The 27,996-nt window shown below is 40.9% G+C and overlaps 1 protein-coding gene across 1 annotated transcript; it reads left to right on the top strand.

Moving 5' to 3' along the window:
- The first annotated feature begins 3 nt into the window (after window positions 1-3).
- LOC139159258 (zinc finger protein 850-like) lies at window positions 4-27,957 on the top strand. Its single transcript, XM_070736595.1, has 6 exons — window positions 4-76; window positions 9,608-11,635; window positions 11,962-12,278; window positions 23,619-23,949; window positions 24,474-24,848; window positions 24,934-27,957. Exons 2-6 carry the CDS (start codon window positions 10,208-10,210, stop codon window positions 26,833-26,835), a joined length of 4,353 nt encoding a protein of 1,450 aa, XP_070592696.1. The 5' UTR covers window positions 4-76; window positions 9,608-10,207; the 3' UTR covers window positions 26,836-27,957.
- Window positions 27,958-27,996: the final 39 nt, after the last annotated feature.

Here is a 27,996-nt window from a genome sequence, read left to right as displayed (position 1 = left end):
GAAAGGAAACCGAGCGGAGAGTGTGGTGCAGAGAGGCGCTCCCGCCTCTTCCAAGGATCGAAACAGCAGTTGGTAGGTGAGTTGAGGGGAGCAACTCAGGCTATTTGGTTCCCTCCATGGCGTGGAAGCAGAGAAGCAACTAGAATTGCGGAAGAACAGTTGGAAGGGATCTTTGGGGTCATCCAGTCCAGCCCCCTTGTCCAGCAGGAGACCTTATGCATTTCAGGCACATGGCTGCCCAGTCTCTTCCCGAAAGCCTCCAGTGGTGGAGCAGCCACAACTTCTGCAGGAAAATTGGTTAATTGTTCTCACAATCAGAAAACGTCTCCTTGTTTCTAGGTTGCTTCTCTCCTTGATTGGTTTCCACCCATTGTTTCCTGTTTTCCCTTCAGAGGCTCTGGAGAAATGATTGAGCCCCTCCTCTTTGTGGCAGCCCCTCAGATATTGGAAGACTGCTGGCATTTTAACCTCCTCCTTCTATTCTATAATCAATTCCTGCAACCATCTTTGTATGTTTTAGCCTCAAACCTCCAAACCTGTTGCTCTTTCATTTCTTCCCTTAGTAAGTAGTAAGTCCAGTATAGTTGATCCTCTAATTCAGTGGTTCTCAACTTTTCTAGTGCCGGGACCCCTTAATCCGGTTCCTCATGTTGTGGTGACACACAACCATAAGTCTAGTGCCAATTCTCCCAACAGAGCTTTAAGCTGATTGGCAGGAAGGTCAGAGGGACACCCCCACTGTATACGCCTGATTGGTCGGGTTGTAAAAATATGATCCAAGGTGCCAGAATAGAAGCTTTAGTTCCTAACACGGGGGGGGGGGGGGGGATTGGTCTTTTCCCTTTTTGTCTTAGGCGACCCCAGTGAAACGGTCATTAGACCCCCCCAAGGGGTCCCAACCCCCAGGTTGAGAACCACTGGTCTGATTCCATCCTGTATCTTTTGAGTGATCAAGTTGTGGTTTTTATCATGGTTTCCTATTCAATCAAGGGAATTTCTTCTCTTAGTATTAAGTCTAGTATAGTTGATCCTCTAATTCTATCCTGTATCTTTTGGGTGATAAAGTTGTCCTTTTTGTCAGGGTCTCCTGCTCAAGCAAGGGATTGAACTACTAGAAGATTTCCAAGGTCCCTTTCAACTCTCTTGACAATAATGGATCAATCTGCTACTGTGTTATTTGGATTTTTTTTTAAATTTCCATGTGTACCCAACAAGCACAGTGTGTTTACTGTTGCTTAACCCATGTATGAACCATGTTTCAACTAAAAAGATCCTATTGAAGATGTTTTGGGATGTTGTGAATATAGAATAAGAGAGTTGGAAGGGATCTTGGAGATCTTCTAGTCCAACCCCCCTTTAGGCAGGAAACCCTACACCACTTCAGACAAATGGTAATCCAATATAGTCCTTAAAACTTCCAGTATTGGAACATTAGCAACTTCTGGAAGCAAGTTGTTGCACTGATTAATTGTTCTAACTGTCCGGAAATTTCTTCTTAGTTCTATTTCCCCCCCCAAAACCTTATTAATTTTCAATAAAAAGACATACAAACTTACAAACATTTAAACACATAGTAGGGGTTACAATTACCCCTCTGTTCTTGAAGTCAATTTTTAATACAGAAAAAAGGATAAAATCTTAAATCTTTAAGTCAAAATAATATTCTAATTGAAAAGAAGAATTTTGTTTACATATTCTAATAAACATAGAATTAGCTTGATAAAAAGAAAAGAAAAACCAACAACAATAGCAACAACTAAATATATCAATAACAATGGATTATATTCATACAGTTTTCACAACCTTAAATTCTACTTTATTATATCTATCCATGTATAAACTTTATTCCAAATACTGTAGTATAAAAGTCAGATTCTTCTTGATCATTCAGCCTTCTTGTCATCATATCCATCTCTGCACAATCCAATTTTTTTTTAACTACATCCTCTTTTTGGGGGGATATCTTCCCCTTTCTAGTTTTGTGCATACACTATCCTGGCTGCTGTTAAGATATGTACAACCAGATAAAAAAAATCTTTTTTATATTTCTGTTTAGCTATACCTAAAAGATAAAATTCAGGGGATTTTTCTATTTCATGTAATGTAATCTCTTTTATCATTTTTTCTATCATTCTCCAATATATCCAGACTTTATTGCAGGTCCACCATTGATGATCGTAAGAACCTATTTCATTTTTACATTTCCAACAATTTGGGGAGGTATTTGGGTATATCTTAGCAATTCTATTCGGTGGGAGGTGCCATCGGTAAAACATCTTAATTTGGTTTTCTTTTAAAGAAACAGAATTTGTCATCTTCCAATTTGTTATCCAAACTTTCTCCCACATCTCTAGATCAAACTCTGCCAAAATATTTACACCAAGTTATCATGTTATCTTTGAGAGTCAAGTTTATATTTTTATGTTCGATCATATATTTATATGCTTTCCCTATTAACTTCTTTGAATTTGTGGTCAATAAACTACTCAAAAAGTTTTTACTCTTGTTAAATATATACTGTATATTTTGCTATCTTTTTGAAACTTTGACTGTATCTGTATATATTGCCACCAATCTATTTTGAATCCTTCTTCTTGCAGTTTATCTCTTGTTTTTAAATTCATTTGTTCATCAAGTAATTGTTTATACTTTGGTATTTTCATATCCGATATCAAATTAGGATGGGATATCGCCTCTAATAGGGATATCCAATCTGGTACATTTAAAAAGTGATCTTTCTTAATATCTTTCCATACTCCTAGTAAATACTTTCTTATTGTATGTCTTTTAAAATAAGAATGTGTTTTTTCTTTATCATACCAAAGGAAAGCATGCCATCCAAGCATCAAATCATGCCCTTCCAGAGTTAATATTCTTCTATTTTCTAAGGTGACCCACTCCTTAATCCAAGTTAATGCAGCTGCTCTGTAATAAAATATCCAATTAGGTAGAGCAAATCCACCTCTTTCCTTTATGTCCTCTAAAATACTTAACTTTATTCTCGCCTTCTTGCCCTGTCACAGAAATTTTTTAACAATTGTTGTTAAGTCTTTAAAAAGTTTCCCCCCTGGATTTATAGGTATTACTTAAAACAAAAACAATATCTTTGGTAGAACGTTCATCTTAATAGTTGCTATTCTTCCCATAAAGGATATTTTTAGGTTATTCCATATTTCTAGATCTTTTTTAATTTCTTCAATTACTTTAATATAATTGTCATTTTTTAATGATATAGTTTTGGCTGTAATCCAAATTCCTAAATACTTTACTTTTTAAACTATCTTCATATCAGAGGATAATCAGAATTGCAGAAAAAACAATTGCTGCCAATCTGCCTTCCATTGAGGACCTGTATACTGCACGAGTCAAAAAGAGGGCGGGTAAAATATTTACTGACCCCTCACATCCTGGACACAAATTGTTTCAACTCCTACCCTCAAAACGTCGCTACAGAGCACTGCACACCAAGACAACTAGACACAAGAACAGTTTTTTCCCGAACGCCATCACTCTACTAAACAAATAATTCCCTCAACACTGTCAGACTTTCTACTAAATCTGCACTTCTATTCTACTAGTTTTTCTCATCATTCCTATCATCCTTTTCCGCCCACTTAAGACTGTATGACTGTAACTTGTTGCGTATATCCTAAGATTTTTATTAATATTGCTTCTTCATTGCTTATTTGACCCCTATGACAATCATTAAGTTTTGTACCACATGATTCTTGACAAATGTATATTTTATTTTATGTACGTTGAGAGCATATGCACCAAGACAAATCCCTTGTGTGTCCAATCACACTTGGCCAATAAAAATTCTATTCTATTCTATTCTATCTGGAATAATTTCTAATCTTCTGTCCTGCATTTTTGTCATATTTTTAACTAAATTTCTTCTTAGTTCTAAATGGCTTCTCTCCTTGTTTAGTTTCCACCTACTGCTTCTTGTTCTACCCTCAGATGTTTTGGAGAATAGCTTCACTCTCTCTTGTTTGTGGCAATCCCTAAAATATTGGAGCACTGCTATCATGTCTACCATAGTCCTCCTTTTTGTGTAACTTGACATAACCAGTTCCTGCAACCGTTCTTCATATTTTTTAGCTTTGATTCACCTTGTTGCTCTTCTCTGTACACTTTCCAGAGTCTCAAGGTGCTTTCTGCATCGTTGCAACCAAAACTAAATACAGTGTTCTAAGTATGGCCTTACCAAGGCATTGCAAAATGGTATTAACACTTCAGGTGATCTTGATTCTATCCCTCTGTTAATGGAGCCTATAACTGTGTTGTCTTTTTTGGCAGCTGCTGCAATTGCTGGCTCATATTTTAATGGTTGTCCACTAGGACCCCAAGGTTCCTCCCACAGTTATTTCTGTTGAGCAAGGTACCACATATACCCTACCTGTGCATTCTGTTTTTCTTGCCTAAATGCAGAAGCTTACTTTTTTCACCATTGAATTTCATTTTGTTCGACAGCATTCAATGTTCAAGTCTATCAAGATCCTTCTGCTTCTTGGGCCTATCTTCTGGAGAGTTGACTATTCCTGCCAGTTTGGTGTCATCTACAAATTTGATGAGTTCCCCATCTATCCCCTTGTCCAAGTCATTGGTGAAAATGTGGAAGAGCCTTGGGTTACTCCTCTACTTACTTCCCTCCATGTACAATTCCATTGAGCACGACACGTTAGTACGGTTGGTCAGCCAGTTTTGAATCTGTATAGTGATGTTGCTATCTAACCTAAAACTTTCCCCTTTATCTAATAGTAGGTTATGGTCTAATGCCATACTGAAGTTCAAATAAATTATTTCGACAGCATGCCTCTGGACCACTAATTTCATCACTTTGTCAAAGTACGGAATAAGATGAATCCCCTTTTTTGAAGACGGGAACTTCCTTAGCAGTTTTCCAGTCCTCTGAAGAGTCCCCTGGTGCACCAGGATCTTTGAATGGCATAGTTCAATAGTTGTGAGATCTCGTCTGCCAGTTCTTTCACAACCTTGGGGTGTAATCCATCCGGTCCTAGTGATTTGAATTGTTGCTAATCCGTTATTTGTGGTGCTGTTTTAGATAGGTTGGGCTGTTTTTTTCGCCCTTGAGTAAAGGTAGATGGAAAAAACAAGTGAAGGAGCTCTGCTTCCTCCCTTTTGCTTGTCACCTTCTTGCCTCTTTCACCAAACAATGGACAAATCCCTTCTTATTTTTTCTTGTTATTAACATATTGGAAAAAGCTTTTTGGAGGTTATTTTTTGCTTTTTTTACTAGCCTTTATTCATTGTGTGCTCTCTTGTCATTAGGTGAACCTTGTGGTCATTAAGTGAACACTGTTAAACTAGTCCATTTTCCGTTATGGGGATTTTTAACCAGAAACCAGAAGAAATTGAGCGCACATGTGGTCATTCTGAGCCTAGTTCTGAGGGAGAAACTGCCTTGATGTCAGCTTGCCTGGTCATAAAATCTCCGTAAGCAAACATGCATGCTCACAAGAACATTAAAATACCCGCAGTTCAAATTAGGGCTACATATATTCTCTTCCATCAATAAGAAACAGCTTGATCTTTCATTCCTAGATTTTTCTAGAGGTGCTTAAAATCTCTAGACCAAGGAAGAGCTGATTATTAATTTCAGTTACTGTGGATTTACCGACCACGTCTGCTGGAAGTTTGTTCCAAGCATCTACTACTCTTTCAGTAAAATAATATTTTCTCACATTACTTCTAATCTTTCCCCCTAACTAACCTCAGATTGTGCCCCCTTGTTTATGGTCCCTAGGCAGACTCATAAGATCAAACACTTTCTACCTTTGTAGTACCTGGAACTCTACATCCCTGGCCTTCTTCCATTGTCTCACTTCTTCTGATGGTCTGGTTAACATTTCCTCATAGCTCTGTGGCTGACATATTACGTTGCATGATACACCCGGTGTATATCCAAAACTTTCTGGTGGTTTTCTTTTACTAGTTCTCTCTGACCTTCTTGGTAACGGTCTCTCAGAATCACTATTTTGTGTTGGCTCTGACTCTGCAATACTTTCAGTGTGTATCTTAATGCTATCCTGCAAAGCCTTTGAACTTCCACCTTCCTTATTTATTGTGGCCAAAATCGGTTTTCTCCTGGTGAAAGAATACTTCAATGTTGCAATGTATTCTTTCCCCTCCAATGTGCACTCCTAGACGCAACCACTTTAACCCACGTAACATTCCCCATATTACCTTTGTTAAGCATAAAATACAGTATGTCTTTTACAATTCCTTCAGCTCAAACTATAAATGGGTGAGCAGTGCGGTCAGGTGGTAGGGAAAGCAAGTAGAATACTTGGCTGCATAGCTAGAGGTATAACAAGCAGGAAGAGGGAGATTGTGATCACGCTATAGAGCACTGGTGAGACCCCTTTTGGAGTACTGTGTTCAGTTCTGGAGACCTCGCCTATAAAAAGATATTGATAAAATTGTAGAGTAGAATAGAATAGAATAGAATTTTTATTGGCCAAGTGTGATTGGACACACAAGGAATTTGTCTTGGTGCATATGCTCTCAACGTACATAAAATAAAATATACATTTGTCAAGAATCATGTCATACAACACTTAATGATTGTCATAGGGGTCAAATAAGCAATGAAAAAGCAATATTAATAAAAATCTTAGGATATACGCAACAAGTTACAGTCATACAGTCAACATGGGAGGAAATGGGTGATAGGAATGATGAGAAAAACTAGTGGAAATAGAAGTGCAGATTTAGTAGAAAGTCTGACAGTTTTGAGGGAATTATTTGTTTAGTAGAGTGATGGCGTTCGGGAAAAAACTGTTCTTGTGTCTAGTTGTCTTGGTGTGCAGTACTCTGTAGCGACGTTTTGAGGGTAGGAGTTGAAACAATTTGTGTCCAGGATGTGAGGGGTCAGTAAATATTTTACCCACCCTCTTTTTGACTCGTGCAGTATACAGGTACGTGTCCAAAGACGGGCTACAAAAATGGTGGAAGGTCTTAAGCATAAAACCTATGGTACCCAGCTTTTACTTAACGAGGACAACAAGATGTATGTTTTGTGTTCCTCTGGAAATGTCAGGCCTCGGCATTCTAATTCTGCAAACAAACCTTTTATCTTATTCACATATTGACTAACACAGCCATTTGGCTACAGTTTTAAATTATATAATTGCTGAAGCAAGAAAAACAAAACAACAGTTTTCCCTGCCTATGTCTTCCTACCAGCTGGCCACCAATCCTGGCTTCTTCCAATTCTTTCTACAGCTCTGGAACCCTGGAACCTTTTCACTCCTGTCACTTTTGTCCTCTCATGCCAAGCCTGGTTATGCCAGTTTACTCCAGCTCTGGGCCCATAACCTGTCCGATTTGCGTTCGAAGGTTACTGGCTAGGCAAAGGAATATGTGACGCAAGGACTCAGAAACTGAAGCCGAATGAAGAATGAAGACAATTCAGCAGGAAATGGTTGAAGAAGTTTTACTCCTCACTGTATCAAAAATATAATCTCACCTATTCTTCTATTTACAGAAAGTACTTTACTACAAATATAAACTACGATACAGTAAACCAACCCACCACAAGACTAACCACACACCAGAACTAACCAACCAACCAACCACTGTAAATGTGCATTGCTTCTTATACTGTTCTAGCCCAATCAGATTGCAGCTTGGTCACTATGACTCAGCAGTGTTGCTGCTCTGCATACACACAACATTTTTACCTTAAATGGAATATTACCTATAATAGTACTAATCCTTGACAAAAAATTCCTAACAGTTACAGCCATCAACCAATGTAATAGCTTCCCTTCAGAGGTTTTGGGTGCTCCATCACTGGAGGCTTTGAAAAAGAGTTTCAGCTTGTCTGAAATGGTAGACTAGAGGGTTTGGCTAGAACAGCGTTTCCCAACCTTTTTTGAGCCGCGGCACATTATTCACATTTATGAAATCCTGGGGAACGGGGGGGGGGTGTTTAAAAAAAGTTTGGAGAAAAAAAATATCTCTCTTCCTCCCTTTCACTCTATTTTTCTCTCTCTCTCCCCCTTTCTCTTCCTTCCTTCCTCTTTCTTTCCATCTCTCTCACCATCCCTCTTTGTTTCTCCCTTCCTCTCTTTTTTGCTCTCTTTCTCTCTCCCTCCTTCCCTCCCTCTATGTCTTTCCCTCACCCTCATTCCCCCCTCTTTCTCTCTCTCCCTCTCTTGCTAACTCTCTTTCTTTTGTTTGCTTTCTCTCTCTTTCTCTTTCCCCCTCTCTCTCCCTCTCTCTCCCTCTCTTGCTATCTCTTTCTCTCTCTTGCTATCTCTCTCTTTCTTTCTCTCTCTCATACACCACGTCGCAGCAGCGGCATTGGGCAGTAGCTATGGGGTGGCGGCAGGGTGGTCAGCTGTGAGGTGGAGCTCCGGAACGGAGGGACCGACGGCGGCTGGACGTGTTGCTAGATGCCGTACATGCTGGTGTTGCTCTGGGCATCGGCGTGGGGCTGGAGCCTCCGTCCCGGCCCAGCCAGCAGGCAAGTGCCAGCCATGCAATGCCAGCATGTACGGCGTACAGCAACATGTTCAGCCGCTGCCGTCGGTGCCTCTATCCTGGAGTTTTGGCTCGCAGCCGACCACCCTGCCGCTACTGCCGCCCTCCTGCCAGGGCCCAAAGCTCACCTGTTGCCGCCGCCAGGGAAGCTCCAGCCAGGCGGGGTGCTGCAGCTGCTGGAAAACTTGGAAGGCGCAAAGAAGGAAGCTCACTTTCTGGTCTCACAACTTTTTGCTCTTCGCACTCTCAGCAAAAAGTTGCGAGACCAGAAGCTGAGCTTCCTTCTTCGCGGCACACTGGTTGGGAAACACTGGGCTAGAAGACCTTCAAGGTCCCTTCCAACTCTGTTATTCTGTTATATGTTGTATTCATCTTAATTACAGAAATTCTATCCAATAATTGGTACACTACTGTGTTTCCCTGGAAATATCTTATGCCTGGAAAATTAGCCCTATGGAAGAGGTGGGCATCTCCAGCACAGGAAGCAGCCCTTCCCTCCCCAGTCAACTAATGGCAGCTGAGCCCCTTAACCACAGAACAGCTGAGCTGATTGGGACCTGCCTTTGTGTTCTACCTCTCCCCAGTTCTATTAGTGCTCTCCAGCCTCCCATCCATCCATTCATCCCTCTTGCCTGCAAAGTCCCACCCACTTGCAAGAGAGCAACCACCAGGCACCTCTTGCCCACCCAGCAAACAACCTTGCCTTTGACCGGGCAGACCACCACTCGCCAACCGAGCGGCAAGAGTCCGGTTGGGCCAGCCACCTGCTATCGAGTCTTGTGGGACACGGAGCAGAGAGTCTTCCAGAAGCGAACACTCTCGGAGTGCACTTCCCACTCTTGGTTTGTGCAGTAGTACTATGCGAGGGTCAATATACCAGCACAGCCACAAACAACAGGACAGTAGCTGTGCTGGTATGATGAAGCTCACGGCAGTGCTGAAGTTTGTTCTTGGAATGGCAAAACAAGCCTTGCCAAGTTTACTCCATGATGCAGTGCTGATAGGACACGTAATGTATATATTTTTCTTTTTGGACATTTTCTGCAATCATTTTATAAACTATTAAAGTTATTCTTTTCTTTGAATCATGTAGACAAAGAAGATGGCAATAAGAACACTCCAGACAACTGAGAACAACAAGCAACGTTAAAAAGAAAAGTCCATCAAGCCAGAAAACACAATATTTTTCATTTTCTTCAGAAAACTTGTAAAATTCTCCCCCTTCCCCAGCAGATAATCAAGAAAAGATTTTAAAAGAGTAGAGTATGTGGAATGGAAGGATGCTCTACAGGTGATCCTCAACTTACAACAGTTCCTTTAGTACCTGTTTGGAGCTACAGCAACGCTGAAAAAACTGACCTATGACCATTTTTCATACTTTCATGACTATTGGAGCTTTCCCATGGTCACCTGATTTATATTTGAATGCTTGGCAGCTAACTCACATTTCAAATGACAACTGAGTATGCACGAAAGGAGCCACATTGGGGAGAACCAATACTAATGTGGCCAAAGCTTTACTCAGAACAGCTCCATTGTGGTTCACGGAAGGACCCACATAGCAGAGGAGCCCTACAACGTCTCCCTATATACTGAGCATGGCAATTTGCTGATATATTAGAGATCTCACACCCGGGAGAAATCCTTTGAATGCTCTGACTGTGGGAAAATATTCGGTCTGAACTCCCACCTCATGATACACTACAGGATGTACAAAAAAAAGAAATCATATGATTGTTCTGATTGCAGGAAATGTTTCACTACAGATCGCCTGCTTTTGATGCACCAGGGAACACATACAGGAGAAAAACCGTTTGAGTGTCTGGTTTGTGGGAAACGTTTCAGTCATAATTCTAGCTTGATGAGACACCAGAGTATTCACACAGGAGAAAAACCCTTTGAATGTCCTGATTGTGGGAAAAGTTTCAGTCAGAATTCCACTCTATTAGTACATCAGAGGACTCACACAGGAGAAAAACCGTTTGAATGTCCTGATTGTGGGAAACCTTTCAGTCATAATTCCACTCTATTGGTACATCAGAGTATTCACACAGGAGAGAAACCCTTTGAATGTCCTGATTGTCGAAAATGTTTCAGTCAGAATTCCCACATGGTAAGACATCAGAGGACTCACACAGGAGAGAAACCCTTTGAATGTCCTGATTGTGGAAAATGTTTCAGTGATAATTCCACTCTATTGGTACATCAGAGGACTCACACAGGAGAGAAACCCTTTGAATGTCCTGATTGTGGAAAATGTTTCAGTAAGAATTCCCACCTGGTAAGACACCAGAGGACTCACACAGGAGAGAAACCCTTTGAATGTCCTGATTGTGGAAAATGTTTCAGTCAGAATTCCACTCTATTGGTACATCAAAGGACTCACACAGGAGAGAAACCCTTTGAATGTTCTGATTGTGGAAAATGTTTCAGTGAGAATTCCACTCTATTGGTACATCAAAGGACTCACACAGGAGAGAAACCCTTTGAATGTCCTGATTGTGGGAAAAGTTTCAGTCGCAATTTCCACTTGGTGGTACACCAGAGGACTCACACAGGAGAGAAACTCTTTGAATGTCCTGATTGTGGGAAAAGTTTCAGTCATAATGCCACTCTATTGATACATCAGAGGATTCACACAGGAGAGAAACCCTTTGAATGTCCTGATTGTGGGAAAAGTTTCAGTCGCAATTCCCAGTTGGTGGTACACCAGAGGACTCACACAGGAGAGAAACCCTTTGAATGTCCTGATTGTGGGAAAAGTTTCAGTCAGAATGCCACTCTATTGATACATCAGAGTATTCACACAGGAGAGAAACCCTTTGAATGTCCTGATTGTGGAAAATGTTTCAGTCAGAATTCCAACCTGGTAAGACATCAGAGGACTCACACAGGAGAGAAACCCTTTGAATGTCCTGATTGTGGAAAAAGTTTCAGTAAGAATTCCAACCTGGTAAGACATCAGAGGACTCACACAGGAGAGAAACCCTTTGAATGTCCTGATTGTGGAAAAAGTTTCAGTCAGAATTCCCAGCTGGTAAGACATCAGAGGACTCACACAGGAGAGAAACCCTTTGAATGTCCTGAGTGTGGGAAAAGTTTCAGTCGCAATTTCCACTTGGTGGTACACCAGAGGACTCACACAGGAGAGAAACCCTTTGAATGTCCCGATTGTGGGAAAAGTTTCAGTCATAATGCCACTCTATTGATACATCAGAGTATTCACACAGGAGAGAAACCCTTTGAATGTCCTTAGTGTGGGAAAAGTTTCAGTCGCAATTTCCACTTGGTGGTACACCAGAGGACTCACACAGGAGAGAAACCCTTTGAATGTCCTGATTGTGGGAAAAGTTTCAGTCATAATGCCACTCTATTGATACATCAGAGGATGCACACAAGAGAGAGAAACCCTTTGAATGTCCTGAGTGTGGAAAATGTTTCAGTAAGAATTCCAACCTGGTAAGACATCAGAGGACTCACACAGGAGAGAAACCCTTTGAATGTCCTGATTGTGGGATAAGTTTCAGTCACAATTCCCAGTTGGTGGTACACCAGAGGACTCACACAGGAGAGAAACCCTTTGAATGTCCTGAGTGTGGGAAAAGTTTCAGTCACAATTCCCAGTTGGTGGTACACCAGAGGACTCACACAGGAGAGAAACCCTTTGAATGTCCTGATTGTGGGAAAAGTTTCACTCACAATTCCCAGTTAATGGTACACCAGAGGACTCACACAGGAGAGAAACCCTTTGAATGTCCTGATTGAAGACTGACAGGGAAGAGAAATTATTTGAATGACTGTGGAAAGGTTTGCATCTCATTTGGAAACCAAGGACCCAGAGTGTGGAGGAAAAATGGGGAGCAGGATGCTTGAAGTCCAGTGTGAAGTTTTCACAGTCATTATTTAATGTAATCCATTCTTTTGTCCATAATAAATTAGTAGATTGGTAATAAAGTTCTAAATTCGGAAGGCCAAATCCTCCTCTTATCCTAGAGTCTTGCAATACTTTAAATCTAATTCTTGTTTCTCCCCATTCCAAATAAATTTGGAAATTATTTTGTTTAGGTTTACAAAAAAATTCTTTTCTAATTTAATTGGTGCTGTCTTTGGTAATTTATTTGACTTAATAATATTAATTGTACCAATGAATGATATATTTAATCCATTTTTCCAGGTCCTTAGTTTTATGTAGCAGTTTATTGTAGTACAATTCTTTTAATGATGAGTATCTGGCGGTAAGCGAGATTCTTTAAGATGTAATCTTTTTTTCTGTGTGCAGGCCCGTTTTCTCTGTTACTTCTTTGATTTGTTCCCAATTGCAGTTTTTTGTTATTATTTTGGTCTTGTTCTTATTAATTTTTAATCCTGCTACCATTCCATATTTCTCTATTTCTTTGAGCAGGGATATAGCCGAGTTTATTGGGTCTTCTAAAAACAATACTAAATCGTTGGCAAATGCTTGGATTTTGTAAATTTGTTTTTTAATTCTGGTTCCCAGTATCTGTTCATTTTGGACCGGATTCCATATTTTTATCACCTGTTTGAAGAAATTCAAATTATCAAAAACCTTTTCCGCTTCTAAGAAAATCATAACTAATTCTTTTTCAATAACTATTCTAAATTATTTAATGTTATTCTTGTGTTGATATTATTATTATTATTATTATTATTATTATTTTATTATTATTTATTAAATTTACTTGCCGCCCCCGCCGGAATTCGTCGCCTCCTTTTGCTTGCACCGGAGGTGGGGAAATTTGGAGCTGCCCCATTTCCCTGCCACTTTCCCCTCTAGCCCTCTTCTTCCTCTGCTCCCTGCAGCTGCCCCATCCCGCTACCAAAATCCCCCTTAGCCTGCTGCTTCACTTCCTACCCTGCTCCAAACTGCCCCCAAAATCGCTCCCCCAAAAGCTTCCTACACTGCCTCAAATTGCCTCCAAAATTGCTCCCCTAAAAGCTTTCTACACCACTCCAAATTGCCCCCAAAATCATTCTGCCAAAAACTTCCTAAGCCACCCCAAATCACTTCCAAAATCTTCCAAAGTCCCCTCTCCTGTCAAAATGCCTCATTTCCCCTTGCTGCATTTCTTCACTCCATTTGCCTTCGTTAGGACCTCGATCTGGGTGGCATAGGAAGCGGCTGGATGGGCTATTTTAGAAGCAATTTGGAGCAATATAGGAAGTTTTTTGGAGTGGCGATTTTTGGAGCAATTTGGGGCAAGGTAGGAAGGTTTGGAGGCAATTTTTGGAAAAAGAAATGTTTCATTCAAAAAATTAATTTAAATTACAAACTCAAATTTCTTTTAAAAACAAAAAAAGGTTAAACTACTTTTAAATAGAAGAAAAAATCTGCATGAAGAAGATAGAAAGAAATTGACATATATTTAGTATCCATAAATATATTGGATCAATATCATTTTCTTCCCCTTCGGAAGCAGGCCCAAAATTTCTGAAGTTTTACCTCAGTTTACAACCAATTTCACCTTTATCTACCACTCTACTACATAGAAAGACAAACTAGTTAACGGGTGAACCAGAAGCAATGTTAAAACAGCAAAACATTAACAGTCTAATTTTACATTTAACTTAAGTCTAGAATGGCTTATTTAACATATGTCACCATAATTATTGTCTCTGATCTCTTCCAGATGAAATATCTTTGTTTGATTCTTACTAATAACATTTTTTCTAAGATTTTGTTTAAGAAAAATAAAACAACCAATTGTGTCTTTTCCCAAAAATTATAAACCTCTGTTGCCGATCCATTTTCCCCAAAGAGTCCAGTGTTGAGGGGGCTTTTAAGAAGTGGCTGTGCTCCATGTGGCAGCTTCTTGGGAAGAGCTCAGGCTCACAAAGGGATTCATTTGTGTTCACTCATAATTCCAAACTCCACCATCACGCACAGAGGAAGGGGACCTCCCAGAACAGAATTTGTTTTTTCTCCACGATTCTTCACATCCTTCTGAGTAGTAATCCACTAGTTGGGTACAATGATTTTGTCCCTGTGATGCTTACCTGCTGATGGTAATCCACCATGGAAAAGAGAAATAAAATTACTAGCAGTCAGGTAGTGTCTCAATTAATGTCCACAGTAATTCATTTAATGACTGGGCAAATAGAGGTCAAAAGCCTGTTACAATCAAGGACAATTAAACACTGTTTTTCAATCATCACCCTCTTTAATTCTGTTTGTGTAATATGCTTCTTATAGTCCAGTTTGATTTAAAAAAATCCCTTTCTCCAGGTGTGCTACCATATTCTTCATTAGGGGCAGCAGGTAAGCATTTCGAACATAGATATACCATTTAGCCCTCTATAGTCTACCCACAAATGAAGGGACCCATCTTTTTCCCCCAGAACTATTGGGGCATCCACCTTGGGCCAAGCCAATTAGATGAATCTTTAAGTCCCCCAATTCCCTAGGAGTCATTGAATAGATTCCCTAAACTTCACTGAAGATGTTACAGCCTGATAACAAAACATTCAGAAACTAACCCACCAACTTCACTTCAACAAGTTTGCACTTTTAGGCGAGGCACTTACACCTGGGCGCAGGGCTCAGGTGTGTGAACTACGCTACAGCTTGATCTAATAAACTTAGAAACAGCAACTAAAGTGTCCAACCTCTTCCTGGTCCTGTAAGACTGCACTTTGGATACTGCATCTCGTTTTGGTCACCAGGATATAAAAAATATGTTTGGTCTGTAGAAAGACCACAGAGGAGAAGAACAAAGACATTTAAGCGAGTGGAGGGTAAAACATACAATGAAGGATTGTAGGAATTGGGTAACAGAGAGAAAAATGGGTGATATGATACCAGTCTTTCAGTACTTGAAGGACAGTCACAGAAAAGAGGAATCATCTGTCTGTCTGTCTATCTGTCAATCTATCTGAGCCTGCACAGCGGGGCGGCATACAATCTAATAAATTATCTATCTTTCCATCCATCCATCCAATGTACAAGATAACAGGTTTTGATATGAACATAAAAGCAAAGTAGGTACAGGTAGATTTGGACAATAGGACAGGGACGGTAGGCACAATGATGCTCAGACTTTAGAAAAAGGGAAGAAAAGAACAAAGACATTTACAGGTTTTATTATATATACTTAACAAATAAAAAAGGTCTTCCACTTAGGCAAGAAAAGCTAAATTCACATCAATAGATGAGATTGTATTGGCTCAAGAGTCTGAAAATGGCTTGATAGCATGTAATCGGTGAGACGATCTGGCAATTGCCATCCGTAGAGAAGGGAAAAGCCTGCCCCCCCCCCGCCCCCCAAATCAGATAGGCAAAATCTGTGACTGGAAATTCAACAATGCAGTAGTAGCCTCTCTGGTTGATCTTGAAGGAGTTAAAACCATCGAGTACTGTATTGCTAGAAAGGCGAGAAGGAGAGAAACTTCCTTTTCCGGAAAGGAAACCGAGCGGAGAGTGTGGCGCAGAGAGGCGCTCTCGCCTCTTCCAAGGATCGAAACATCCGTTGGTAGGTGAGTTGAGGGGAGCAACTCAGGCTGTTTTGTTCCCTCCACGGCGTGGAAGCAGAGAAGCAACTAGAATTGCGGAAAAACAGTTGGAAGGGATCTTCGAGGTCATCCAGTCCAGCCCCCTTTTCCAGCAGGAGACTACTTTTAAATAGAAGAAAATATGTGCATGAAGAAGATAGAAAGAAATTTACATATACAGTATTGAGTATCCATAAATATATTGGATCTTATAGTCCAGTTTGATTAAAAAAAATCCCTTTCTCCAGGTGTGCTACCATATTCTTCGTTAGGGGCAGCAGGTAAGCATTTCGGACATAGATATACCATTTAGCCCTCTATAGTCTACCCACAAATGAAGGGACCCACCTTTTTTCCCCAGAACAATTGGGGCATCCACCTTGGGCCAAGCCAATTAGATCAGTGATTTTCAACCTTTTTTGAGCCGCGGCACACTTTTTACATTTACAAAATCCTGGGGCACACCACCAACCAAAATGACACAAATCTAATAAATACATACATACATACATACATACATACATACATACATACATACATACATACATACATAACCCCCTCATATATATAATCCCATGTAACATCCCCTTATAAATACAGTCAATCATCAATCATCCCTCCTGAAATTTATACCACTGTCTCATTTATGGGTACTTCTCCTGTCTTTCTCCCTTTTCTCTCTCATGTTTCTCATTTCTCTCTCTTCCTCCCTTTTTCCCTCATTCCTTCTCCCTTTCACTTCTCCTCTTTTTCCATCCCTGTCTCCCTCCCCCCCCCTTATGTGTGTGTATGTATACACACTCCAACCATTTCCAAAACCAGGTGAGGGCTGGGGTTTAATTCTCTTTTATTCTTTTCAAAAACAGGTGAGGGCTGGGGGTTTTTTCTTATTATTTGGGTGCTTTTTACCATATGCTTCAAGAATCACCTCTCTCTCTCTCTTGTTTCTCTCTCCTCTCATTCTCTGCCTCAATCATTTTCTCATTTCTCCTCCCCCTTTTGTTCTCATTTCTCTCTCTCTCTCCTTTCCTTTTCTTGTCTCTCTTGCTTTCTTTTTTCTCTCTCTTGCTTTCTTTCAGTATCTCTTGCTATCTCTCTTTTTCTCTCTTGCTTTTCTTCTCGTGCTTTTTCTTGTTCTTTCTCTCTCTCTGTTGCTCTCTCTCATTCTCTTATTTTCTCTCTCTCTCTCTTTTCTTTCTCCCTCTCTTAGTCTCTCTCTCTCTTGTTCTCTCTTATTTTCTTTCTCTCTCTTTCATGCTTTCTCTCTCTTGTTCTTTCTCACTCTCTCTCTCTCTCTCTCTGTTGCTCTCTCTCGTTCTCTCTCTTCCTTTCTTCTCTGTGGAGGCCAGCAAAGGTTTCCCTTAGTTTGAATGTTCCAAGCAAGCAGCCCCTTTACTGACAGCTGGGACGGGACTGTGAGAGGGGTGGGCGTTCCCACAGCGCTTGGAGCGGCTAGCGGCCGGATCGCCAGCGCCGCTGCAGCCACCGCTGTGGAAGAAGCCGCACCCCAAAAAATCCGGAGAGAAGGAAGGATCGGGCGGGCGGGGACAGCCACAAGTGGAAGCCTCAGCCCTGGAGCCCCCTCGCGCCCATGGCTTCTCATCGATGTCTCTGCCTGCCCGATCCGCTGCAGTGCTAATAGCAGCGGCGGGCAGGAGCCCCCCCCCGCTATTCCCGCCGCCACCGCTATTAGCACTCCCGCGGATCGGGCAGGCAGAGGCATCGACGAGAAGCCATGGGCGCGAGGGGGCTCCAGGGCTGAGGCTTCCACTTGCAGGAGCCCCCCCCGTTATTCCCGCCGCCGTCGCTATTAGCACTCCCGATGCCACAAGTGAAAGCCTCAGCTACTGCTATTGCCACCGTGGGGAGGCAGGGGCAGCCGCAGCTCCCTTTACTCCTACTGCCGCACCTCCCTGCCCCTGCCTCCCCACGGTGCCTCCGGCCAAACGCGCCCCTGGCTTCTCCGCCCTGCCCCATTGCCCGCCCACTCTCCTCCGCTGCCGCCTCCTGCCTTGGGGCGAGCAATCCGGGAGTCCGGGACTGTGGCTTTGCGCCATGAAGAGAAAACGGCAGCAGGGAAAAGTCGGCCAAATGCGCCCCTGGCTTCTCCCCCCTGTCCCATTGCCCGCCCGATCCGCCCACTCTCCTCCGCCGCCTCTCGCCGCGGCACACCGGTTGGGAAACGCTGAATTAGATGAATCTTTAAAATTTTTGTCTACCAAAGCCCATAAGTTCCCCAATTCCCTAGGAGTCATTGAATAGATTCCCTAAACTCATTTATTGGATTTATATGCCGCCCCGAGTTTTCGGCATATAAATCCAATAAATGAAATGAAATGAAATGAAATGAAATGAAACTCCACTGAAGATGTTACAACCTGGTAACAAAACATTCAGAAACTAACCCACAAACGTCACTTCAACAAGACTTCAGACTTAAAGAGCTGTCAGTTTGCACTTCTAGGCGAGGCACTTACACCTGGGCGCAGGGCTCAGGTGTGTGAACTACGCTACAGCTTGATCTAATAAACTTAGAAACAGCAACTAAAGTGTCCAACCTCTTCCTGGTCCTGTAAGACTACACTTTGGATACTGCATCTTGTTTTGGTCACCAGGATATAAAAAAGATGTTTGGTCTGTAGAAAGACCACAGAGTAGAAGAACAAAGACATTTAAGGGAGTGGAGGGTAAAACATACAATGAAGGATTGTAGGAATTGGGTAACAGAGAGAAAAATGGGTGATATGATAGCAGCCTTTCAGTACTTGAAGGACAGACACAGAAAAGAGGAATCGTCTGTCGGTCTGCCTGTCTCTCTATCTGTCTATCCGAGTCTGCACAGAGGGCGGCATACAAATCTAATAAATTATCTATCTATCTATCTATCTATCTATCTATCTATCTATCTATCTATCTATCTATCCATCCAATGTACAAGATAACAGGTTTTGATATGAACATAAAAGCAAAGTAGGTACAGGTAGATTTGGACAATAGGACAGGGACGGTAGGCACAATGGTGCTCAGACTTTAGAAAAAGGGAAGAAAAGAACAACAAAGACATTTACAGGTTTTATTATATATACTTAACAAATAAAAAAGGTCTTCCACTTAGGCAAGAAAAGCTAAATGCACATCAATAGACGAGATTGTATTGGCTCAAGAGTCTGAAAATGGCTTGATAGCGTGTAATCTGGCAAATGCCATTCGTAGAGAAGGGAAAAGCCTGCCCCCCTTCCCCAACCTCGTCCCCCAAAATCAGATAGGCAACATCTGACTGGAAATTCAACAATGCAGTAGTAGCCTCTCTGGTTGATCTTGAAGGAGTTAAAACCATCGAGTACTGTATTGCTAGAAAGGATGGAAGGAGAGAAACTTCCTGTTCCGGAAAGGAAACCGAGCGGAGAGTGTGGTGCAGAGAGGCGCTCTCGCCTCTTCCAAGGATCGAAACATCCGTTGGTAGGTGAGTTGAGGGGAGCAACTCAGGCTATTTGGTTCCCTGCATGGCGTGGAAGCAGAGAAGCAACTAGAATTGCGGAAGAACAGTTGGAAGGGATCTTTGGGGTCATCCAGTCCAGCCCCCTTTTCCAGCAGGAGACCTTATGCATTTCAGGCACATGGCTGCCCAGCCTTTTCCCGAAAGCCTCCAGTGGTGGAGCAGCTACAACTTCTGCAGGAAAACCGGTTAATTGTTCTCGCAATCAGAAAACGTCTCCTTGTTCCTAGGTTGCTTCTCTCCTTGATTGGTTTCCACCCATTCTTTCCTGTTTTCCCTTCAGAGGCTCTGGAGAAATGATTGAGCCCCTCCTCTTTGTGGCAGCCCCTCAGATATTGGAAGACTGCTGGCATTTTAACCTCCTCCTTCTATTCTATAATCAATTCCTGCAACCATCTTTGTATGTTTTAGCCTCAAACCTCCAAATACATTTGTTGCTCTTTCATTTCTTCCCTTTGTAAGTAGTAAGTCCAGTATAGTTGATCCTCTAATTCAGTGGTTCTCAACTTTTCTAGTGCCCTTAATCCGGTTCCTCATGTTGTGGTGACACCCAACCATAAGTCTAGCGCCAATTCTCCCAACAGAGTTTTAAGCTGATTGGCAGGAAGGTCAGAGGGACACCCCCACTGTATAAGCCTGTTTGGTCGGGTTGTAGAAATATGTTCCAAGGTGCCAGAATAGAAGCTTTAGTTCCTAACCGGGGTGGGTGGGGGGGTGGTCTTTTCCCTTTTTGTCTTAGGCGACCCCAGTGAAACGATCATTCGACCCCCCAAAAGGTCCCAACCCCCAGGTTGAGAATCACTGCTCTGATTCCATCCTGTATCCTTAGAGTGATCAAGTTGTGGCTTTTATCATGGTTTCCTATTCAATCAAGGGAATTTCTTCTCTTATTAAGTCTACTATAGTTGATCCTCTAATTCCATCCTGTATCTTTTGAGTGATCAAGTTGTGGCTTTTATCATGGTTTCCTATTCAATCAAGGGAATTTCTTCTCTTAGTAAGTATTAAGAATAACAGAGTTGGAAGGGATCTTGGAGATCTTCTAGTCCAACCCCCCTTTAGGCAGGAAACCCTACACCACTTCAGACAAATGGTAATCCAATATCTTCCTTAAAACTTCGAGTATTGGAACATTAGCAACTTCTGGAAGCAAGTTGTTGCACTGATTAATTGTTAATTAATGTCCGGAAATTTCTTCTTAGTGGTATTTTTTCCCCAAAAACTTTATTAATTTTCAATAAAAAGACATACAAACTTACAAACATTTAAACACATAGTAGGGGTTACAATTACCCCTCTTTTCTTGAAGTCATTTTTTAATACAGAAAAAAGGATAAAATCTTAAATCTTTAAGTAAAAATAATATTCTAATTGAAAAGAAGAATTTTGTTTACATATTCTAATAAACATAGAGTTTGATTGATAAAAAAGAAAGAAAAACCAACAACAATAGCAACAACTAAATATATCAATAACAATGGATTATATTCATGTTGTAAGCCGCCCTGAGTCTAAGGAGAAGGGCGGCATAAAAATCAAATAAATAAATAAACATTCATACAGTTTTCAAAACCTTATATTCTACTTTATTATATCTATCCATGTATAAACTTTATTCCAAATAGTATAAAAGTCAGATTCTTCTTGATCATTCAACCTTCTTGTCATCATATCCATCTCTGCACAATCCAAATTTTTTTTAACTACATCCTCTTTTTTGGGGATATCTTCCCCTTTCCAGTTTTGTGCATACACTATTCTGGCCGCTGTTAAGATATGTATAACCAGATAAAAAAAAATATTTTTTATATTTCTGTTTAGCTATACCTAAAAGATAAAATTCAGGGGATTTTTCTATTTCATGTAATGTAATCTCTTTTATCATTTTTTCTAGCATTCTCCAATATATCCAGACTTTATTTCAGGTCCACCATTGATAATAGTAAGAACCTATTTCATTTTTACATTTCCAACAATTTGTGGAGGTATTTGGGTACATCTTAGCAATTCTATTCGGTGGGAGGTACCATCGGTAAAACATCTTAATTTGGTTTTCTTTTAAAGAAACAGAATTTGTCATCTTCCAATTTGTTATCCAAACTTTCTCCCACGTCTCTAGATCAAACTCTTTGCCAAAATTTTTACACCAAGTTATCATGTTATCTTTGAGAGTCAAGTCTATATTTTTATGTTCGATCATATATTTATATGCTTTCCCTATTAACTTCTTTGAATTTGTGGTCAATAAACTACTCAAAAAGTTTTTACTCTTGTTAAATATATACTATATGTTTTGCTATGTTTTTGAAACTTTGACTGTATCTGTATATATTGCCACCAATCTATTTTGAATCCTTCTTGTAGTTTATCTCTTGTTTTTAAATTCATTTGTTCATCAAGTAATTGTTTATACTTTGGTATTTTCATATCCGATATCAAATTAGGATGGGATATCGCCTCTAATAGGGATATCCAATCTGGTACATTTAAAAAGTGATCTTTCTTAATATCTTTCCATACTTCTCGTAAATACTTTCTTATTGTATGTCTTTTAAAATAAGAATGTGTTTTTTCTTTATCATACCAGAGGAAAGCATGCCATCCAAGCATCAAATCATGCCCTTCCAGAGTTAATATTCTTCTATTTAATAAGGTGACCCACTCCTTAATCCAAGTTAATGCAGCTGCTCTGTAATAAAATTTCCAATTAGGTAGAGCAAATCCACCTCTTTCCTTTATGTCTTCTAAAATACTTAACTTTATTCTTGCCTTCTTGCCCTGCCACAGAAATTTTTTAACAATTGTTGTTAAGTCTTTAAAAAGTTTCCCCCTTGGATTTATAGGTATTACTTGAAACAAAAACAATATCTTTGGTAGAACGTTCATCTTAATAGTTGCTATTCTTCCCATAAAGGATATTTTTAGGTTATTCCATATTTCTAGATCTTTTTTAATTTCTTCAATTACTTTAATATAATTGTCATTTTTTAATGATATAGTTTTGGCTGTAATCCAAATTCCTAAATACTTTACTCTTTTAACTATCTTCATATCTGGAATAATTTCTAATCTTCTCTCCTGCATTTTTGTCATATTTTTAACTAAATTTCTTCTTAGTTCTAAATGGCTTCTCTCCTTGTTTAGTTTCCACCTACTGCTTCTTGTTCTACCCTCAGGTGTTTTGGAGAATAACTTCACTGTGGCAACCCCTAAAATATTGGAGCACTGCTGTCATGTCTCCCGTAGTCCTCCTTTTCGTGTAACTTGACATAACCAGTTCCTGCAACCGTTCTTCATATTTTTTAGCTTTGATTCACCTTGTTGCTCTTCTCTGTACACTTTCCAGAGTCTCAACATACTTTCTGCATCGTTGCAACCAAAACTAAATACAGTGTTCTAAGTATGGCCTTACCAAGGCATTGCAAAATGGTATTAACACTTCACGTGATCTTGATTCTATCCCTCTGTTAATGGAGCCTATAACTGTGTTGTCTTTTTTGGCAGCTGCTGCAATTGCTGGCTCATATTTAAATGGTTGTCCACTAGGACCCCAAGGTTCCTCCCACAGTTATTTCTGTTGAGCAAGGTACCACATACACCCTACCTGTGCATTCTGTTTTTCTTGCCTAAATGTAGAAGCTGACTTTTTTCACCATTGAATTTCATTTTGTTGGATAGCATTCAATGTTCCAGCGGGGTGATGCAGCTGCTGGGAAACTTGGAAGGCGAAAAGAAGGAAGCTCAGTTCTTTGCTCTTCGCACTCTCAGCAAAAAGTTGCGAGACCAGAAGCTGAGCTTCCTTCTTCGCGGCACACTGGTTGGGAAACACTGGGCTAGAAGACCTTCAAGGTCCGTTCCAACTCTGTTATTCTGTTATATGTTGTATTCATCTTAATTACAGAAATTCTATCCAATAATTGGTATACTACTGTGTTTCACTGAAAATATCTTATGCCTGGAAAATAAGCCCTATTGAAGAGGTGGGCATCACCAGCACAGGAAGCAGCCCTTCCCTCCCCAGTCAACTAATGGCAGCTCAGCCCCTTAATCACAGAACAGCTGAGCTAATTGGGAGCTGCCTTTGTGTTCTACCTCTCCCCAGTTCTATTAGTGCTCGCCAGCCTCCCATCCATACATACATCCCTCTTGCCTGCAAAGTCCCACCCCACTTGCAAGATAGCAACCACCAGGCACCTCTTGCCCACCCAGCAAACAACCTTGCCTATGACCGGGCAGACCACCACTCACCAACCGAGCGGCAAGAGGCCAGTTGGGCCAGCTACCTGCTGTCGAGTCTTGTGGGACCCGGAGCAGAGAGTCTTCCAGAAGTGAACACTCTCGGAGTGCACTTCCCACTCTTGGTTTGTGCAGTAGTACTACGCGAGGTTCAATATACCAGCACAGCCACAAACAACAGGACACTAGCTGTGCTGGTATGAGGAAGCTCACGGCAGTGCTGCAGTTTGTTCTTGGAATGGCAAAACAAGCCTTGCCAAGTTTGCTCCATGAGGCAGTGCTGGCAGGACACATAATGTATATAGTTTTCTTTTTTGACATCTTCTGCAATCATTTTATAAACTATTAAAGTTACTCTTTTCTTTGAATCATATAGACAAAGAAGATGGCAATAAGAACACTCCAGACAACTGAGAACAACAAGCAACGTTAAAAAGGAAAGTCCATCAAGCCAGAAAACACAATATTTTTCATTTTCTTCAGAAAACTCTAAAATTCTCCCCATGGTCACGTGATTTATATTTGAATGCTTGGCAGCTAACTCACATTTCAAATGACAACTGAGTATGCACGAAATGAGCCACATTGGGGAGAACCACTACTAATGTGGCCAAAGCTCTACTCAGAACAGCTCCATTGTGGTTCACGGAAGGACCCACATAGCAGAGGAGCCTACAACATCTCCCTATATACTGAGCATGGCAATTTGCTGATATATTAGAGATCTCACACCCCGGAGAAATCCTTTGAATGCACTGACTGTGGGAAAATATTCGGTCTGAACTCCCACCTCATCATACACCACAGTATGTACAAAAAAAAGAAATCATATGATTGTTCTGATTGCAGGAAATGTTTCACTACAGATCGCCTGCTTTTGATGCACCAGCGAACAAATACAGGAGAAAAACCGTTTGAGTGTCTGGTTTGTGGGAAACGTTTCAGTCATAATTCTCGCTTGATGAGACACCAGAGTGTTCACACAGGAGAAAAACCCTTTGAATGTCCTGATTGTGGGAAAAATTTCAGTCAGAATTCCAGAGGACTCACACAGGAGATAAACCCTTTGTATGTCCTGATTGTGGAAAAAGCTTCAGTCTTAATTCCAACCTAGTGGTACATCACAGAACTCACACAGGAGAGAAACCCTTTGAATGTCCTGATTGTGGAAAATGTTTCAGTCAGAATTCCAACTAGTGGTACATCAGAGGACTCACACAGGAGATAAACCCTCTGAATGTCCTGATTGTGGAAAATGTTTCAGTCAGAATTCCAACCTAGTGGTACATCAGAGGACTCACACAGGAGATAAACCCTTTGAATGTCCTGATTGTGGAAAATGTTTCAGTCAGAATTCCACTCTATTGGTACATCAGAGAACTCACACAGTAGAGAAACCCTTTGAATGTCCTGATTGTGGAAAATGTTTCAGTCAGAATTCCAACCTAGTGGTACATCAGAGGACTCACACAGGAGATAAACCCTTTGAATGTCCTGATTGTGGAAAATGTTTCAGTCAGAATTCCAACCTAGTGGTACATCAGAGGACTCACACAGGAGATAAACCCTTTGAATGTCCTGATTGTGGAAAAAGTTTCAGTCAGAATTCCACTCTATTGGTACATCAGAGAACTCACACAGGAGATAAACCCTCTGAATGTCCTGATTGTGGAAAAAGCTTCAGTCTTAATTCCCACTTAGTGGTACACCAGAGTATTCACACAGGAGAGAAACCCTTTGAATGTCCTGATTGTGGAAAATGTTTCAGTCAGAATTCCACTCTATTAGTACATCAGAGGACTCACACAGGAGAGAAACCCTTTGAATGTCCTGATTGTGGAAAATGTTTCAGACAGAATTCCCACCTGGTAAGACATCAGAGGACTCACACAGGAGAGAAACCCTTTGAATGTCCTGATTGTGGAAAAAATTTCCATCTAAATTCCAACCTGGTAAGACATCAGAGGACTCACACAGGAGATAAACCCTTTGAATGTCCTGATTGTGGAAAATGTTTCAGTCAAAATTGTCAACTGGTGGTACACCAGACAATTCACACTGGAGAGAAACCTTTTGAATGTCCTGATTGTGGAAAAAGTTTCAGTCTAAATTACAACCTGGTAAGACATCAGAGGACTCACACAGGAGAGAAACTCTTCGAATGTCCTGATTGTGGAAAAAGTTTCAGTCGGAATGCCAGCCTGCTGGGACATCAGAGGATTCACACAGGAGAGAAACCCTTTGAATGTCCTGTTTGTGGGGAAAGTTTCAGTCTAAATTCCCACCTGGTAAGCCATCAGAGGACTCACACAGGAGAGAAACCCTTTGAATGTCCTGATTGTGGAAAAAGTTTCAGTGAGAATACCAGCCTGCTGGGACATCAGAGGATTCACACAGGAGAGAAACCCTTTGAATGTCCTGATTGTGGAAAAAGTTTCAGTCTTAATTCCAACCTGGTAAAACATCAGAGGACTCACACAGGAGATAAACCGTTTGAATGTCCTGATTGTGGAAAATGTTTCAGTCAGAATTCCCACCTGGTAAGCCATCAGAGGATTCACACAGGAGATAAACCCTTTGTATGTCCTGATTGTGGAAAAAGCTTCAGTCAGAATGCCAGCCTGCTGGCTCATCAGAGGATTCACACAGGAGAGAAACCTTTTGAATGTCCTGATTGCGGGAAAAGTTTCAGTCGCAATTCCCACTTGGTGGTACACCAGAGTATTCACACAGGAGAGAAACCCTTTGAATGTCCTGATTGTGGGAAAAGTTTCAGTCTAAATTCCCACCTGGTAAGCCATCAGAGGACTCACACAGGAGAGAAACCCTTTGAATGTCCTGATTGTGGAAAAAGTTTCAGTAAGAATTCCATCCTGGTAAGACATCAGAGGACTCACACAGGAGATAAACCCTTTGAATGTCCTGATTGTGGAAAATGTTTCAGTCAGAATTCCCACCTGGTAAAACATCAGAGGACTCACACAGGAGATAAACCCTTTGAATGTCCTGATTGTGGAAAATGTTTCAGTCAGAATTCCCACCTGGTAAGACATCAGAGGACTCACAGGAGAGAAACCCTTTGAATGTCCTGATTGTGGGAAAAGTTTCAATCAAAATTCTCACCTGGTGGCACATCAGAGGATTCACACAGGAGAGAAACCTTTTCAATGTTCTGATTGTGGAAAAAGTTTCAGACTAAATTCCCACTTGGTGGCACATCTGAGGACACACACAGGAGGAAAACCATTCCAATGTAGTCTTTGTGGGAAAAGTTTCAGTCTCAATTATAGGTTGGTGATCCACCAGAAGACTCACACAGGAGAGAAACCATATGAGTGTCCTGATTGTGGAAAAAGTTTAGAAACATAGAAGACTGACGGCAGAAAAAGACCTCATGGTCTATCTTGCCTGCCCTTATACTATTTTTTGTATTTTATCTTAGGATGGATCTATGTTTATCCCAGGCATGTTTAAATTCAGTTACTGTGGATTTACCAAGCACATTTCAGTCACAGTTCCAACCTGGTAAGACATCAGAGGACTGACAGGGAAGAGAAACTATTTGAATGACTGTGGAAAGATTTGCATCTCATTTGGAAACCAAGGACCCAGAGTGTGGAGGAAAAATGGAGAGCAGGATGCTTTAAGTCCAGTTTGAAGTTTCCACAGTCTGTGCTGATTTGTGAAACCATGTCCACTGGGCTTCATTAAGTCCAAGGTCAACACAGGCCAGGAGATTTTGGAGCACGTCTTGTTTCCTTCTGCAGACGAGATTTATGGGGATTCTGACTTCAGTTTTCCAGCAGCACTTGGCACCTGCCCACACTGCCAAAAGCACCAAAATCTAGTTCAATGAACATGGAATTACTGTGCTTGATTGGACAGCACTCTTGTCTGACCTGAATTCCATAGAGAATCTATGGGGCATTGCCTAAAGAAAGGTGAGAGACATGAGACTGAACAAAGCAGAAGAGCTGAAGGCCACAATTGAAGCATTGTTCTATGTACACTCCTTGTTTTATTGATCACATGTAAAATTCTTATTTTCTGACATTAGAGATTTGGGGTTTTCGTTAGCTGTGCATCATAATCATCACAATCATGACAAATTACACCTTATACTGTCTTGTTTTGTATGTAATGAGTCTCTCTCGTATTTTACATTTCATAAGTTGCATTACTGATATAAATGAACCTTTGCACTATATTGTAATTTTTCAAGTTTCACCTGTACATTACCGTAT

The sequence above is a fragment of the Erythrolamprus reginae genome, chromosome 2 (genome assembly GCF_031021105.1).
Source record: "Erythrolamprus reginae isolate rEryReg1 chromosome 2, rEryReg1.hap1, whole genome shotgun sequence".
Classification (NCBI taxonomy): domain Eukaryota; kingdom Metazoa; phylum Chordata; class Lepidosauria; order Squamata; family Dipsadidae; genus Erythrolamprus; species Erythrolamprus reginae.
This window is presented reverse-complemented; position numbering and strand designations above follow the sequence as displayed.

What these genes read in the sequence shown, in the direction of transcription:
- LOC139159258 (XM_070736595.1), top strand. Translation starts at nt 10,208, where the DNA reads ATGATACACTACAGGATGTACAAAAAAAAGAAATCATATGATTGTTCT. An exon ending in CCCTTTGAATGTCCTGATTG is followed by an intron (nt 12,279 to 23,618) that starts AAGACTGACAGG and finishes ACCTCTCCCCAG; the next exon opens with TTCTATTAGTGCTCGCCAGC. An exon ending in TGATTGTGGAAAAAGCTTCA is followed by an intron (nt 24,849 to 24,933) that starts GTCTTAATTCCA and finishes AAAATGTTTCAG; the next exon opens with TCAGAATTCCAACTAGTGGT.